Source organism: Panthera uncia, assembly GCF_023721935.1.
Source record: "Panthera uncia isolate 11264 chromosome A3 unlocalized genomic scaffold, Puncia_PCG_1.0 HiC_scaffold_11, whole genome shotgun sequence".
Taxonomy (NCBI): domain Eukaryota; kingdom Metazoa; phylum Chordata; class Mammalia; order Carnivora; family Felidae; genus Panthera; species Panthera uncia.
Window position 1 is genome coordinate 45321149 of NW_026057578.1, and position 17399 is coordinate 45338547.

The window sequence follows — 17399 nt, forward strand, 5'->3', positions numbered from 1 at the left end:
AGTAGTGTTTAATGCGTTCAGATTGTCACTGCTTCACTCTCTAGCTTCAGAAAAAGTGCCAAGTGTTTATATGACCTGTGAGAGACAAGTAGTCAAGTCTTTAAATACGTATTCCTTCTAATGGTTTTAACCGTGGCATCCAGCTCCCCACTGCCTTCCTTGCTCCAGCCACCCCCTGCACCCCTCAACATCAGTAGTTATTGCTGGCTACTCCCCTAAGTGAAATATTCCTGTATGCTTGGTGATCTCCCCTGGATCAGACTAGTCAATTTGATAAACCATTCCAGAAACACAGATTTGGAAAGAATTATGTGCTTTTGTTCTTCAATTGCTAATGACTCTGATGTCATAGAAGTGTAAGCCAGACAGAGTGGGAAGCCTCTAACAGGTTATGAACTCCTTAAAGCCCATTCAGTAGAGCCATGTTCGGTGTGTCCGAATTCCTGTTTGTGCCCCTGACCAAACCATGGCAATCGACATCTGTCTCTCTAATCTCATGTGTAGAATGGGACACCTGCCTCATAGCATACTCTAAAAGATAGTGTGAAGACCTTCAAATTCCTGCTCATAAAATGAAGCATCTTAAAGGAAAAAAGAACAAAATGATTCTTATCATCATTATTGATTTTTGCTATATCAAGGATTAAGTGTTCAAAGTCCTTCATTTGAAAGAAAGGCTTCCTATTAGGTAGAGTATCAAGTCACTATTTTAGACAATGATGAGTTATTACAATTTGATTCATGTCATTTGGGGTACTTGATAAAAAGTTCTGTTCATTGTTGCCTTTAGGAAAACATATTTTAAAATGAAAATGGTTACTAAATAAGTAGTTTTATCTTATACAAAAACCATAATGAGACTACCTATTACTTTATACTTTTTTCCAGGCGCAACTAATTAGTTGTCTCTTTTACTGGCTACTCTCAAATACAATTGCCCAATTGTACTCTCAAAATCATGCTGAAAAATTGAGTCAGCTTTATATTGTTTGGGTTACAGTATGCAAAAGCCTCTTTATTTTATTCTGCCTGTATTCATAACAAAATTCAGGCTGTTTATTAATTTGTCTCCATTTAAAACTTTTGGTCAAATTACCAATCTGTTATAAATCAGTTGTGGTTAGGAAGAACTGGTACATTTGTTTTAATTGCAATTTTCTGATTGGAAGCCAGTCCAAATATATGAAGTTAATTAAAGTCTCTTCTTTTGTTATATTTTTAATTAGAGGAGTATATTGGGGCGCCTGGGTGGCTCAGTCAGTTAAGTGTCCAACTTTGGCTCAGGTCATGATCTCACAGTTTGTGAGTTCGAGCCCCACATTGGGCTTTGTGCTGACAGCACAGAGCCTGCTTCAGGCTCTCCCTTTATGCTTCTCTCTCTCTCTGCCCCTCCCCTGGTCACGTTCTCCCTCTCTCTCTCTCTCTCTTTTCTCTCTCTCCTCTATCAAAAGTAAATAAATAATTTAAAATTTTAATTAGAGGAGTATATAATTTATCTGACACCAAATTTTGTTTTTCTTTCTGTGTGGCACTGATGTTATAAATTTTCCAATCAAGGTGGAAAAATTAAAAAAAAAACTTTTTTAAGTCCTTTGTACCACTTTGCAGATCTTCTGATATGGTGTATTCATGTAGAACCATGGGCAACACTTCATACAAAGGCAGCCATGACTCTTGGACTCCTTGCCCAATCTATCCTGAAATAAATCTGCAGAAAAGCCTGGTTTTGTGCTTTGATTTTTGACTTAGCTGTTCCAAAGTCACAAATTCTTGATGCTGTACCTCCTTCAGGAGCTCATTTTGCTGTTTGACCCCCTGCAAGTCAATTAATGGTTTTGTCCTTTTGTGAAGTATGTATAATAATTATAGGAAACCTTAGCAAGTTCTTCATCCCAGGACCCAAGGGATGGTTATGGTTGGTGGGGGTATTAGTAGCCAGAGTCTTGCCTTGGCTTTGCCTCTACAGAAGTCATGTGTATCAATCACCAGAGAGATTGGTCTCTGTTCATTCAATCCATCCCAACTAATTTAATTAATTTAATTCATCCAAAATCAACCTGTTTTCAAGTTTAATTCAATTTAGCTAAACATGCTTTCAGACCAGAAACACAATTGATTTACTCATTATAAGAAATACAACAGTTGAATAGACTAGAATTTGCTCATGCCCTGTGAGTGCATTTTCCCAGTAGTGAAATCTGTTGTGAAACCAAATGTAAATGGATGTTCCTTCATTTATATAGAATCAGAACAAAGGAATTGGGTGGCATTATGACTTCAGTGAAGTCTGGTAGAAACTAAGAAATTCAACTTGCTGAAGGACCTTTCTACCAGACGAGCCAGAAACTTTAGAATCATTCTAGGAAGTTTTTAAAGAAGTTCAGGGATCCCCATGACACATCCCACTTTATGCAAGTCTTGGTTAGGTGAAGCAAAGATTATAACAATTGAGATGCATTAAAGAAGGTTCTGAATTGTATATAGACTTACTTTTCCCCCCAAACATTTTATTTTGAAAATTTCCAAACATGCAGAAAAATAAAGGGAATGGTACAATGAGCATCCATACGCCCACCACCCATATCTACCACTGACGTTTTATTGCACTGACGTTTTATGTCTGTCTTTCCATCCTTCCATCTATCCATCAATCTGAGTCATTTATTTTTATGCATTTCCAATCAAGTCACAGATATTAATGCACTGTTTTTTTTAACTTTTTACTTTGAAACAAAAATTCGCAAAAGCAAATATAACAACATAATGAAATTTCATGCATTCATCATCCCGATCCACCAATTGTCAACATTTTTTTAGACTTGTGTTATCTCTTTTCCTTCCCCACATTTTTTTCCTGAGTCATTTAAAACAGACAAAACATTTCATTTACAAATACAAATGCTTATCTCTTTAATCTATAAGCATTTAATACATTACTGTTTAATTAGATTCCTTATCTAATACCTGTTTTTTGCCAGTTGGCCTTGATGGTCTCAGTCTTTGATTCAGTCTTTTTACATTTGATTTGTTTGAATTAGGATCCAAGTGATATTACCCATAAACTGGTAGCTTGATACAAATACAAGATTATGTTCCAGGCCAGTTATTTTGGCAAGACGACATCATAAGTGGCGCTAGTACTTCTGGTACACCTCTGCAGGCAGCACACGATGGCTGGTCGTCCCACTGGTAGTGTTGCTAGGACTGATCCATTGGTTCGAGTGTTGGCACACTGATACCTTTAGTACAGCGTTTACTGTTACACAATTTTCACAAAATTATAATCATCTCTTAGATGCATTCATTAATCTGGACTTAGAAATGGTGGCTTTTCTAATTTATTCATTTGTTTTGCATTTATTAGTTGGAAGAACTTTGCCCATCAACTACTTGGTAACCCTGAAATGCATTTTTTTACCACAAAGGCAGGATAAATGATACTGTCCCTTTACTTACCAATTTTCAGAATGAGTAGTTGCCTTACCAGCCTCCAAAGGTTTGTTTGTTGGTTGGTTTATCTTTTTAATTGTGGTAAAACACACCACAAAAGTTACCATTTTAACCATTTTTAAGTAAGTGTGCAGTAGCATGAAGTACATTCATACTGTTGTGCAACAGATCCCCAGAACTTTTTCGTCTTACAGAACTGAAACTCTATACCCATTAATCAACTCTCCATTTCTCCTTCCCCCCAAACCCCTGGCAAGCACCATTATGATCACTATTTCTGTGAATTTGACCATTTTAGATGGCTTACATTAAGTCAAATTATACAGTATTTGCCTTTTTATGACTAGTTTATTTAACTTAGCATAATGTCCTTAAGATTCATCCATGTAGCATGTGACAAGATGTACTTGCTTCGCAAGGCTGAATCCAAAGGTTTTTATTATTTTTAAAACTTAAGTATTTTTTTATTATTTATTTTTTAAATGAACTCATGATTTTCATATATTTGCTGTGTTTCAGTCCATTGCAGTCATTATTGTTGTTGGTGCTCAAATTGTTTCATCTTGGGCCAGTGGGATCCCCTTCAGGGGAGCTTCTGAGGCCTTTTAACATGACTCAGTAGCCTCTAAGAGTTTCCTTACTTTGTGATGCCCAGATGTTCCAGGCTCATCTCGTACATCTCCTACCCTAGAGATGTACTACATGCCAGAGTCTGCACGTATAATACATGCTCACTTTTTAACTCTTTACTAATATTATCTCAATGCTTTTTAATTACAAGTAGACCTTAGTGAGAGTATAACAAGGATAAATTATTGTTCAGAAAGAAATGTGATGGGTTTCTCTTAACCACACGTAAGAGGAGCTGGACTATCTATCCCATGATTTGAAACCATGGCTACTATATATTAGAACCACTCTGAGGGCCTTTAAAAAAATCCCAATGGCCAGGCCACACCCAAGCCCAGTTTGACTAGATCCTTTAGTGATGGCACCAGGCACCTAGATTTTGCAAAGTTCCCCAGGTGGTTCCAGTATGTGGTCAAAGTTGAGAATGCTCATTTAACAATGAAATCATAACCAAAATAAATTTTTAAAAAACATACCTGAACTCTGAAAATTACCTTAGTCTAGAATATATTAGGTTCCTGACTTTTCTGAATAAATAATCCTTCACTAGCTTGATTATGGGGCCTTTAAAAATGAAGGAATCTCATTTAGTCACACAATACTGCCAATGTCTAATGTGTCTCCTGTTTCTGTTTTATAGATCTGAACAAGCACCAGGTCAGCATGTTGCCACCTTGAAAGAACATGATAATTCTATCAGAGAAGTAGTAGTTAAGCCATCTGAAGTTTTCCCAGTCAAAAAAGTGAACCAGATGACAAGGGTTAGTAATTTTTATTTAAAAAAAAAAAAATGAAGTTTCAAGATTATACAAATGATTCATTTGAGGAAATAAGTCACCTTCTTAAACATGGTTAAAATATTTGGAAAAAAATGTTATGTAATAAGTGAGGTTTTGTGGTTTGTTTGTTGACACTTTCTGATCTCAGGCCTTTTGTGCAGAGTTTTGTGTAGGAATCCCAACTTCCTACATTCAGATCCTGGAGGTAACCTAACTGAGCATAATGACCACAACATTTTCCAAGTAACTTAGAAGCATCTTGTAGCATTCTGGTTTTCTTTCCCCACTCTATACTTTAAAAATACAGTCTGGGGCACCCGTTGCTCAGGTGGCTCAGTTGGTTGAGTGTCTGACTCTTGATTTCAGCTCAGGTCATAATCTTGCGATTGAGAGATTGTGCTTGGAAGATTGAGCCCTAAATCAGGCTCACCACTGAATGTGGAGCCTGCTTAAGATTCATTCTCTCTCTCTCTCTCTCTCTCTCTCTCTCTCTCTGCCCCTCTCCCAATTCACACACTCTCTCTCTCTAAAAAATAAATAACAAAAAATACTGAGCAATCATACATGTTAATTCAGCAAATATGTACCAATCCATTTCTGTATAAAGGTACCAGCCCAGATCCATTGAAGGGAAAGAGATAAATAAAATGTAACATTTCCTTCTGGGAAATGGCATAATAGGATGTGTGTAATAAGAAAATATCAGAGAATATGGGCCTCCAGTAAAAGGAGCCAAGCCATCTGGAGAACAAGTGAGGCAGACTTTACAGTGGAGGGAGTAGAGAAGTATTGAGGTGACCCTTAAAAGAGAGACAGAATGGGGCTCAGTCAGTTAAGTGTCTGACTCTTGATTTCAGGTCATGATCTCATGGTTTGTGAGATGGATCCCCGAGTCAGGCTCTGCCCTGGCAGCACCAAGCCTGCTTGGGATTCTCTCTCTGTTCCTCCCTTGCTTGTGCTCTCTCTCTTTCTCTCTCTCTCTCTCAAAATAAATAAATAAACTTTAAAAAAGAGAGAAAGACAGAATTTTGACAGGCTAAGATTGCAGGGGGTTGCATCAGGCAGGGAGGGGCAGGGGTGACAGGGAAGGGCTGTTAGGAGCCAAAGAACAGACCCAGGAAGTAGAGCCAAGCTCTGGTCCTCCTGGCTGAAAGGCAGGCTTCAGGCCAGGGGTGGTGGGCGAGAAGGTCCAAAGTAGTGCTGGGCCCTGTGTGCAGTGACCATCCAGCACAAGTAGGGAGTTTGTGTTTGCTTTACTAGACCCTGGAAAGCCCTGAGAGCTTTTTGAGCAGGGCTGTAATAAGATTTCTGCAGTGCCTTAGGGAATTGTACCCCCTTGGATTTGGACTGAGAAGGCAGAGGAGGGACCCCTACAATGGTTCTGACCAGAAAGACAAGGAGGCACCCGAGGGTGAGTGTGAAGATGCTGAGCAGAAAGAGGAAAGCGATGGAGTAGATCCCCTAGAGGAGCACTAGGGAGGACCCAGAAGCCCAGGTCTAAAGTGTGCCCATTGTAGTCTTCCTTGTTCCCTAGAAGGCCGTCTATTGAGAGAGGTGGCACTTCCTCTAAATTTATTGTCTTGTCAATGTGTTTTGTCTCAAAGTATATTTTCTCATCTTTGTAATGTAGGGTTTTCTGGCTTTGATCCTTTTAAGTTTTTATGTTTATCATGTTCAAAGTTCAAGGATTCGACATGTGTCCCTCCTGGAGGCAAGCCTTGCCCCCTCTGCACCAAAGTCACATGTCTGTGTTACTGTGGTCCAGAGCTTCTGCCATTGCCCCCACAAGCCTTTCAGAGCACCTTCAGCCCTTACCAAGCACCTCCCCCCACTCCTCGCCTCTTTAAAAAAGAGAGGAGAGAGACTTTAAGCATTTCAAAATATGCACATAGAATGATATAATGATCTCAACAATCCCATGCCTGCCCAAGTTCATGGATGTTGTTACCATTGCACCATATTTGTTTCAAACCTCACCTTCTGCCTCCCCTACCCCATCGCCCTACCCCTCCTCTTTCTCCTCTTACCTGCTTCCTCCCCCCTTTCCTCTTCTGAAATAAATTATTGCAGATATAGACACAGCCCCCATGTGCCTTTCATGGATCCCATTTCCCTTTTCACAGATAACCTTGTATGTATCCTTCCCACACACATTTGCATTTTACTGCATTTTGTGGGACTCAGTAAATAAAGAACAATATTCTTAAGGAAAAACAGGTCCATTCCATATCTGTTGATAAATGTAGTTCTTAAGCAAGATTTTCTCAGGTTTTATTGTCCATTTTATTTAGTACTATTTTATAACAACAGTGTTTTTCATTCATTCCATTCACTGCAAGTACTTCACATTTCAGCCATGTCATGGGTGAAAGATGTATTGGGCGCCCTGGTGGCTCAGTCTCTGACTTTGTCTCAGGTCATGATCTCATGGTTTATTAGTTTGAGCCCTGCATTGGGCTTGCTGCTGTCAGCACAGAGTCTGCTTCAGATCCTCTACCCCTTCTGTCTCTACCCTCCGCCACTTGTGCACTCTCTCTCTCTCTCTCTCAAAACTAAACATTTTTTTAAATTTTATTTTTTAAAATTTACATCCAAATTAGTTAGCATATAATGAAGCAATGATTTCAGGAGTAGATTCCTTAGTGCCCCGTACCCATTTAGCCCATCCCCCCTCCACAACCCCTCCAGTAACCCTCAGTTTGTTCTCCATATTTCTGAGTCTCTTCTGTTTTGTCCCCCTCCCTGTTTTTATATTATTTTTGTTTCCCTTCCCTTATGTTCATCTGTTTTGTCTCTTAAAGTCCTCATATGAGTGAAGTCATATGATTTTTGTCTTTCTCTAACTTCACTTAGCATAATACCCTCCACTTCTATCCACGTAGTTGCCAATGGCAAGATTTCATTCTTTTTAATTGCCGAGTAATACTCCATTGTATATATATACACCACATCTTCTTTATCCATTCATCCATTGATGGACATTTAGGCTCTTTCCATACTTTGGCTATCGTCAGTAGTGCTGCTATAAACATGGGGGTGCATGTGTCCCTTTGAAACAGCACACCTGTATCCCGTGGATAAATGCCTAGAATTGCAAATTGCTGGGTCATAGGGTAGTTCTATTTTTAGCTTTTTGAGGAACCTCCATACTGTTTTCCAGTGTGGCTGCACCAGCTTGCATTCCCACCAACAATGCAAAAGAGATCCTCTTTCTCCGCATCCTTGCCAACATCTATTGTTGCCTGAGTTGTCAATGTTAGCCATTCTGACAGGTGCAAGGTAGTATCTCATTGTGGTTTTGATTTGTATTTCCCTGATGATGAGTGACGTTGAGCATTTTTTCATGTGTCCGTTGCCCATCTGGATGTCTTCTTTGGAGAAGTGTCTATTCATGTGTTTTGCCCATTTCTTCACTGGATTATTTGTTTTTTGGTTGTTGAGTTTGATAAGTTCTTTATGGATTTTGGATACTAACCCTTTATCTGATATGTCATTTACAAATATCTTCTCCCATTCTGTCAATTGCCTTTTAGTTTTGCTGATTGTTTCCTTCGCTGTGCAGAAGCTTTTTATTTTGATGAGGTCCCTGTAGTTCATTTTTACTTTTGTTTCCCTTGCCTCTGGAGACATGTTGAGTAAGAAGTTGCTGTAGCCAAGATCAAAGAGGTTTTTGCCTATTTTCTCCTCTAGGATTTTGATGGCTTCCTGTCTTACATTTAGGTCTTTCAACCATTTTGAGTTTATAAATAAACATTTTTTAAAAAGGGGTGAAAGAAGTATTGGTCTACTTCACTTTGCTATCTAATCATCTTATTTTTTTAAGTTGTTCATATTAGAAAACATGTCCCAAGTTCCAGACAATTCAGTCATGGTTTTTCAAATAAAAACTCCATTATTAATGGAAAGGGGGCTGCCCAATTAATAGCTTAGGATTCAAATGATAGTATGCCTCCCCTAGCAGGTTTTTTTTAGATTCTTTAAAAAAATTTTTTTTTTTTAATTTTAGACAGAGAGTGCGAATGGAGGAGAGGAGCAGAGGGAGAAACAGAGAAAATCATAAATCTTAAGAGAAATCACAAGCATAAGAAAATCATAAGCCCTTGAACACGGGGCTTGATCCTATGACCCTGGAATCGTGACCTGAGCTGAAATCACGAGTCAGACACTCAACTGACTGAGCCACCCAGATGCCCCTTTTTAAAATTTTTCTTTATTCTAGAGAGAGTCCCCTGGTAGGTTTTTTTGTTCCTTTTTAAATGATCCTGATCTCATATTAGTGACAATCAAAAAAATTACCAACAAATTAATGACAAAGTCCTTAAAAATAGAAGTAAGCAGGCAATTTCTGTTAGTTTGGGACCAAAGAAATGCACAGCCTGAGAGAAGTACATTACCAAAATGACATGAGCAGGACAGGCCTTGTGAACTTTATGACAAAATGCTTTTGTGAGTCCTAGGACTTACTTCGTTCACACATCATCTTGTCACAATTAGCAAAATCAAGTGTCTTTGAGTTGTTTCTCTGCATTGAAACAATACACACATTTAGTAAATAGTATCAGTTAAATAGTTCCCCACAGATAAAAATTGTGAAACTAAGAGATTTTCAAAATTTAAGGAAGCTCTGCTAGAAATTACTTGGTTAAGAATCTAATGAAGCTCAGAAATATTTACTTTGATCTCTTGGGTAAATGTCTAATTAAACAGCCACATGTAAATGATGTTTACCTGTGGGTCCCTTTGCTGTCAGCTGGAGTCAATCCCGTCTCTTGAGTAAATACATCATTAAAGCCACCGAAACTCAGATTATGTCCCCTCGAGACCAGATAAGATCCACAGCACCTGCATAACCTATTAGGTAATTACATAATTGAGCTGCATGCTTTTAAATCAGAAAAATTTGTAATTACTTTATGTGGACAAAAAAAAAAAAATGAGTTGGGTGCTTCATTAAAACACAAAGTGCCTTAATACTCCTTTTCTCCTAAGTGATGTCTCTTTCCACCCAAGAGAATTTCTCCACGCAAAAGCAGAGGGGCATGTTGGTATCATTCATACAGTAGGTCAGTCCTGTCCCCTACCACACACACATTGCCAGAAGAGACAGGTGACTGGTCACAGAAATCCCTTCAAACTCTTCCTAAATGATGGCCTGTTTTTTTGGTTTTGTTTTTTGTTTTTTGTTTTTTTTATCTTATCTCTTGAATACTCATTTACCGGCTTGTATGAATACTTCCCCCTCTCTTCCAATTGCTCCATAGATAAAATCCCCTTCTCTTTCTATCCCTTTCCCCTCCTATAACTTAAGAGCATTTCATTTTAAACTCTGAAAAATTACTTTTGGTGTGCAAAAGTGAGGTTGTTGAGGAAGGTCAGTTAAATATGTGTATTAGGAGAAAATGTTATGTGCTGTTGACAGCCCTAATTCTCTTGCTTTTTTGTATCAGCATTAATAGCACTGATTTACATATAGAGCAGGATTTATTTTTACTAGATGCTTTCACATTCCCTTTCTGTTGTATTTGTACTGCCTATCACAGAAATCACATTCTTTTAGGGCTAGCATAAGTTTAAAAAAAACAAAAAACTAACAGGAAAAAAACTTCCAAACTTAGAATATTAAGGTAAACAGAAAGAATAAAAGAAAATTGTCAATTGAAATTGCAGTGTGTGGTTTTTAATATTTAACGTATTGACAAGTGTGGGCTATACTGACTGTGTACAAAGCTTCTTTTTTTCCTACTTGTCACAAGTGAACTTCCCTTCATATCATCACATTCCCTTCATATCATCACATCACATCATTTCAAACATCTGTATGGATGTTTGAGACCTCTGTGTGAATACTCCAGTCTCTTTAACCACACTTCTGTTGAACATTTGTGTTTTTTTGTTTTGTTTTGTTTGCTTTTGTTTGTTGTTGTGGTTTCTTTTTTTTTTTTTTTTTTAATTGTTAGAGAGCGTGAGCTGGGGCCAGGGTCAGAGAGAGAGAGAGCAGAGAGATCTTAAGCATGCTCCACACTCAGCACAGAGCCCAACACGGGGCTCGATCCCACGACCCTGGAATCATGACCTGAGCCGAAATCAAGAATCAGATGCTCAACCAACTGAGCCACCCAGGCGCCCCTAACATTTGTTTTTAATTGTTACTCTAGTAAAAAAAAGTTTCAAAGAACATCTGAGTAATTCAGATTTTACAACTGTTTATGCTATTTCCTTAGGATTAATTTCTAGCTGTGGAACTGTCAAGTCAGAGGGTGTGTACATCTCTCAGGCTATAGCTATGCACTGGTACATCTCACTCTGGAAGGGTCATCAGTTATGAGGAATGAATGAAAATATCATTTCTGTGAACTTTTTATGAAATTGGATACTACAGACTTTTTTTTTTTTTTTTAGCACCAGCATTGAGAAGTGCAAATGACATCCAATTTTTTTTGTTCATTTGACCTTTACATTATAGTTGAGGTCAAATTTTCCCCTACCTATTTGTTAGCCATTTGTATTTCTTCTTTTATAATTTGCAGGTCCGTGTTCTTTGCTCATTTTTCTATTAGGTTAGAAATATTTTTTCTTACTGACTTGTAGGAACTTTTTTAATATAAATTGGTACAATTTGTTACAATATTTGGAGCAGTTTGATTTTCTCCTTTCATTTCTTTTAATGGTGTTTTGGACATAATGTCTTTTCCAGTAATATCTTCATTTATCTATGCATGTGAATATCATAATTGATAAGTTTCTGGATATAAATTAAGAGACGACTCGGGATTTTAGACCTAGCAGGATCCATATTTAAACCGGACTTTGAGAAAAATTCTAGTAGAGTTGAACTAGGTATCCTGCTGAATATAATTCATGGGATGATTTATCTTTCATAAGATCTGAAATGTGGAGCTACCACCATCAGTCATCCTGCAAACAGTGTGTGTCTTTCTCCTGGCTCCTGGGAAGCCAGAAAAGTGAGGGGACTAGTTTGTTGGTATTGACTTAGGCATCAGACAACTGAGAGAAGTGAGACAGTCTCCATCTCCCTCCTAGGCTCCAAATGTATGAAATCAAAGAGAGCCTTTATTCGCTAACGGGTAAGTTGAAACCCAAGCATAGTCCATTCATAAGCACCATCAGGAGGCCGCTAGTAAAGTTGTTGTCTGGTGACATTTTTCACATAGAGAGCTCCAATTTGCAGAGCCCATTCAGTCCCAGCATGAGCTGTGTAAAGTAGCTTGTTCTCTCTTCTCTGGGCTTTTGTTCCTTTGCAGGTACTGGTTAGTGTTGTGGCCTCAGACTGCAAACTGCTTCAAACTGGGGGCTTCCTTAGAAATATGCCCTTCTGAAAGGTCTGCAAACAGTACGTCTTGAGAATGTATTACAGATGTTTCTTCTGACTCTGCAGAAGTTTTTTTTGACTTTAAACTTTCTCACTGTTCCTTGTCTGAGGCTGACATTTCTTTCTGTCCTGCTTATCGTTATTCCCTGCTTTTAGGGCCTTATATTGTGGATTCCTCTGCAGATGACCCAGTGGGCACATCTGCTCTCTCTTGGCTCCATGATCCAGTAAAGCCAACCTAGCCATTCTTATGTTATAATTTGACCCTCTACCAAAAATCTTTACAGATATAAAAAATTCATTGTTAAGACATAGAGGTGCCTGGTGGCTCAGTTGGTTGAGCATCTGACTCTTGATTTCAGCTCAGCTCATGATGTCACAGTTCATGAGATTGAGCCGAGTCAGGCTCTGCACTGACAGCATGGAGTTTCCTTGGGATTCTCTCTCTCTCTCTCTCTCTCTCTCTCTCTCTCTCTCTCTCTCTCTCTCCCCCCCCCCCTCTCCTCTTTTTTCTCTCCCCCCCCCCCCCCCACTCATGTACTTTGTTTTCTCTCTCTCAAAGTAAATAAATAAACTTAGAAAAAAAGAGAAATTATCTATAGACTTATCTTAGAAGATGAGTCCTTTTAGTAAATGTCTCTATGAAAAAAAGTAAGAGAAATTCCAGAGACAGGAGTATTGAGTAAAGATAAATGGCATGAAATGTACAAAATAAATAAAAACCTGCAGTATTCCTATCACTCTACTTACCTCTCTGGAGTGAAAGACGAGGGGTGCTTGGTATAGAACTAGTGGTAGTGCTGTATGGTTATCAAGCATATAAGGACTTATTAGAAAGAAATTTACTGTATTAGTATAGCATTTTATTCTGTGTTCTTTTTGAGACCCAGTTGGAACCCAGCTAAAGCAAAAGGGATCCCATTTGCTTCATGGAAGGGATCCCTTCTATGAAAAGGGATGCATAAACCAGTGAGATAAATTATGTGTCATCTCTGAGGAGCTAGTGAGAAGTAGTTTGAATCACTGGCAACCCCAGTTTCTGGTGTCTGCAAATTCTACAGCACAAAGCACAAGAAGCTTCAATAGCCCTTGAACAATTCTATTCTTAAGATATGTGTTAAGACAGAGGCTATTATGAAGTCATGCCAAGAAATTATTAGTTACAGCTATTGCATAAGGTAAGATGGGGAAGAAATGCATATTTGAGGCTCTTTCAGAATGTTTGGATTATTTTAACTATCAGAAAAAGAAATGTACAGCTTTCACTACAGAATTGGGGCGAATTCATTTTGTTCACATTCTAAAATGCTTTTCACATAGCCAGCATTATTGGGGACACAGAATTGGAGCTTAACTCTCTGGGGGAAGAGACTAGATCAGGATGGGTGGAGATCTAGAACTGAGACATGCTGGAATGGTCCAGAGACCATAATGACAGAGAGATGGCAGTTCAAAGAGGTGGTCCTACTCTTTATACCTTTCTTCCTGGACAGATTCTGGAAGCAGGTGCAGCACAGTGGTCCATGTAGGCAACTGGAATTAGGGCACTATGGCAGCCAGTGATGGGAACCAGCTCTCGCTTGAGCTTTGGAAACAGGACTCTACACCTGAACTCTAGTCTGCAGAAGCACAGATACTGTGCAGATCATCCCAGTACAGAGTTACCATAACTGGAGTAAGAGTAAAATCAAGGACTAATTTAAATAAATAGAGGAAAAGCACCTGGTTACTAGAAGTGGACTACAGACAGATCCTTGCTATAAGTCTAACTTGATGCGAAGTTAGGCCAGAACTCCTTAAATCCTCTACAATCATGGAAATCCTCTATAATGGGCATGAGTCCAGGAGGCCAGCTGGTCCTAGGAAAGGCAGAAGGCAAGAACCTTGCAGAAATGTCAAGGCTGACAGCAGTGACCTCAAAGTATGTTCCAAGCCAAACTCACAGGGCTGGATCTTCCATGTTCTGCCTCAGTAATTCCCTTTGTCAGGGCATCTTCACTTTCTTTCATATTAATCACAAGGAAAGATTATTATCTTCCCTCTTGTTTACTAGATAATTATGGTTTTACCACTTTTCACTTAGACTAAAGATAACCTGTGAGGCTTTGTGCAGTTCCACTCTTCTAGAGTCTTGTGTTCATTTCCCACAGGTTGGGTTCAACACCACCCTGTGTTTACTCCTGTTGTCTGATACCAGTGATAGGTCAGCACCACCACCTCGTTTTCCTCTGCCAAAAGACTGGGCAAATCATCAGTTCTAAGTAGGAAGAGAGGTAAAAACATATTCTCTGGAAGGAGGTGATGTCATCATTGGTTACCTCTTGTTAGCAGTATATTTTTATTTCTTGGGAGGAGAGTGCTGACCTGACGAATAGACGTGAGTATTAACCTGTCCTGTTAATTGCCACTTGTTCTCCACTGCTCAAGTTGGCCATGATGAAATCTGTGCCACCTGCCTGCCCGTGAGGCATGAGCTGATACAGGTAAGACATTTCAGGGCCCTTTGAAAACAGATAGGCAGTGTGGTGGGCAAGTTTCCCAAGCTCCCCAGCAGACTGAGGGGCAAAGTGCAGAGTGTCTTTATCCTTGATTGAAGACTATGATTTAGAATAAGATTAGTTCTCTTTTTGCTTTAGTATATCCTCCTTAGCCACAAAGTTTTTCTGTAATCTTCCCGTTTGGGGGAAGTTCAGGGGTCATTTCTAGAAGGATGAGGATATTGGGGCACCTGGGTGGCTCAGTTGGTTGAGTGTCTGACTCCTGATTTTGGCTCAGGTCATGATCTCATGGTTCATTAGATTGAGCTCAAGCAGTGTGGAACCTGCTTGAGATTCTCTCTCTCTCTCCCTCTCTCTGCCCCTCCCCCACTCATGCTCACTCTCTTTCTCAAAATAAATAAATAAATAAATAAATAAATAAATAAATAAATAAATAAAAATAGAAGGATGGGGATATCTTAAGGTCACATTTTTCCAGATCTCTTTTACTTTCCAAACCCAACTGTCTTACATGCCCGAAAAACAGATTCATGCAATGAAAGAGTAAATCTTGGATAAACAAGCCCAGATTAACAGAGATGCTCACATCTCATATACATACTTCACGAGTCAACACTTATGCATTCTGTAAGTCCTCAAAAAAGGTGTCACTGCAAGTACAAGTTGTTGTAAAGAAATTATGCTGGAAAATAATCAGATGTTGTCTTATCTTGAAGACATTTAAATTTCAGTTAAATGTCAGGAAGCAAATTAAATCCCAAGTAAAGCTTAACCTGAAATTACATTTGAAGGCTGGGTTTTTGAGACCAAGGGTAATGTGACTAGAGTTTGTTTTTATTTCTTTGTGCTTTCTTTTAAACACTGTAGGCAACGGCATTATTGAAAAAAGCCCTTACAGAAGAGTGTGATGATAGGTCAGCTATTCACAGTAATGAATCATCTTGCGGTCTGCCATCTATTCTGAATGACAATAGTGGAATAAAGGAAGCAAAGCCCACTCTGTGGCTCAACAGTGTTCGTACAAGGGAACAAGGTAACTATTGTTACAAATTCTGTCCACAGAAGAAATGCGTTCAAAGTCACCATAACACCCTCTTTCTCAAGGTATACGTATAAAATTAAGCTGACCAGAGAATACCTCTGATTTTAATATGCATAATATCTTACTTGTTTTAAGCCACCTTTTAGTAAATGTATTTGTTTTCCTTTAGTCTAACAGGAATGGAAAACCTAATCGTAGGTCTGCAGTTCTGCTGAATTTCCAACAAAATAAGTTTTCATAAGTAATGAAATCTTAGCAAAACTAACCTCTTGACAGTAGATCATTTTGATTGTGTCACAAAGATGAAGATGATTCCATTAAAATGATTCCATACAATACTGTGAAGTTTTTGATATCACTTAGTAAAATTTACTCATAATTTGTAAACATTCTTTTTAATTGTAATGGAACCTCATAAAAGTCTAAACAGATGACCAAGAATCTGAGTTTATGCCTGCCAAATTTAATAGCCAATGTTTAGTGTCCAGAAATTGTGATAATTTTAGTGTTACTGTCAATTCATGCCAGTAAACTGCTGTGATGGTATTTCCAAGAGAGCTGTGAGTTGCTCAGGACATACTCAGCAGTTGATATACATGTGCAGGATTTGAAGCTTACTTGTTTTGTTTTGTTTTTTGTTTTAATTTTTTTTTCAACGTTTTTTATTTATTTTTGGGACAGAGAGAGACAGAGCATGAACGGGGGAGGGGCAGAGAGAGAGGGAGACACAGAATCGGAAACAGGCTCCAGGCTCCGAGCCATCAGCCCAGAGCCTGACGCGGGGCTCAAACTCATGGACCGCCAGATCGTGACCTGGCTGAAGTCGGACGCTTAACCGACTGCGCCACCCAGGCGCCCCGAAGCTTACTTGTTTTAAGCCCCATTTGAATTTGATAGATGCCACGCTAAATTATTTTGCTTGAAGACAGCATAGAGAGAACTTTTGGTTTAGAATCAGTTTCCTTTTAGAAACAGTACTATTTCAGACAAAAAAATAAATAAACTAATCAAAAAACAGACATAGAGAGGCAATGAAAATAAAAGGAATGGCAGTTAAAATAAAAGGACGAAGGTCTACTCCATAAATATATCCTTGAAATACACTTTTATCATCATGTGTTCTGTTTTTAGAAGTTTCCAGTGGCTGTGGAGACGAGACCAGGGAAGAAAGCGTGGCAGCAAAGATCCCCATCACAGGTAAAGTTACGGTCGCCTGTGAGTTTCAAACACAGGATTCAACCTTATTATGTAATCAGAACCTTCTAGGTTAGTGGTTTGTGGACTCCGCTAAGAGCAAGGATATTCAACTGCTACATGCTCGAGCAGGAGATTAAATTGTAAGAGCAGGATGTGTGAGTTTACGTTAACATAAACTAAGGTGGAAAATAACCGTGTCTATTGAATTCTTCATAATCGTGTCTTACATTTACACATGTGAGCACCCACATCACACAGCCTTTCAGCACCTGCGTCTGGGTGACAAGGTCAGTCTCCATGGGGAACACCCAGTCATTATATGGCAAACTACAGATGTTTCTGATGTTACTCTTTTCTTTCCTGTGATAATTGAATGTGTATTATTAAAATAAGAGCAGGGAGGGGGAAATGCCATCTGGGAAGCTTGTCTTGTACCTCTGATAACTTAAAACTAACCAAAAATAGGAGGTGGT

General features: G+C 38.8%; 1 protein-coding gene across 1 annotated transcript in view; it reads left to right on the forward strand.

The window, feature by feature from the left end:
• The window catches only part of KIZ (kizuna centrosomal protein), a 143640-nt gene that overhangs the window by 96762 nt on the left and 29479 nt on the right, over positions 1-17399 (forward strand). The window contains exons 7-9 of the mRNA XM_049650105.1: positions 4721-4841; positions 15555-15720; positions 16861-16926. Coding sequence (XP_049506062.1) covers positions 4721-4841; positions 15555-15720; positions 16861-16926 — 353 coding nt within the window. The remainder of the gene's footprint in view (positions 1-4720; positions 4842-15554; positions 15721-16860; positions 16927-17399) is intronic.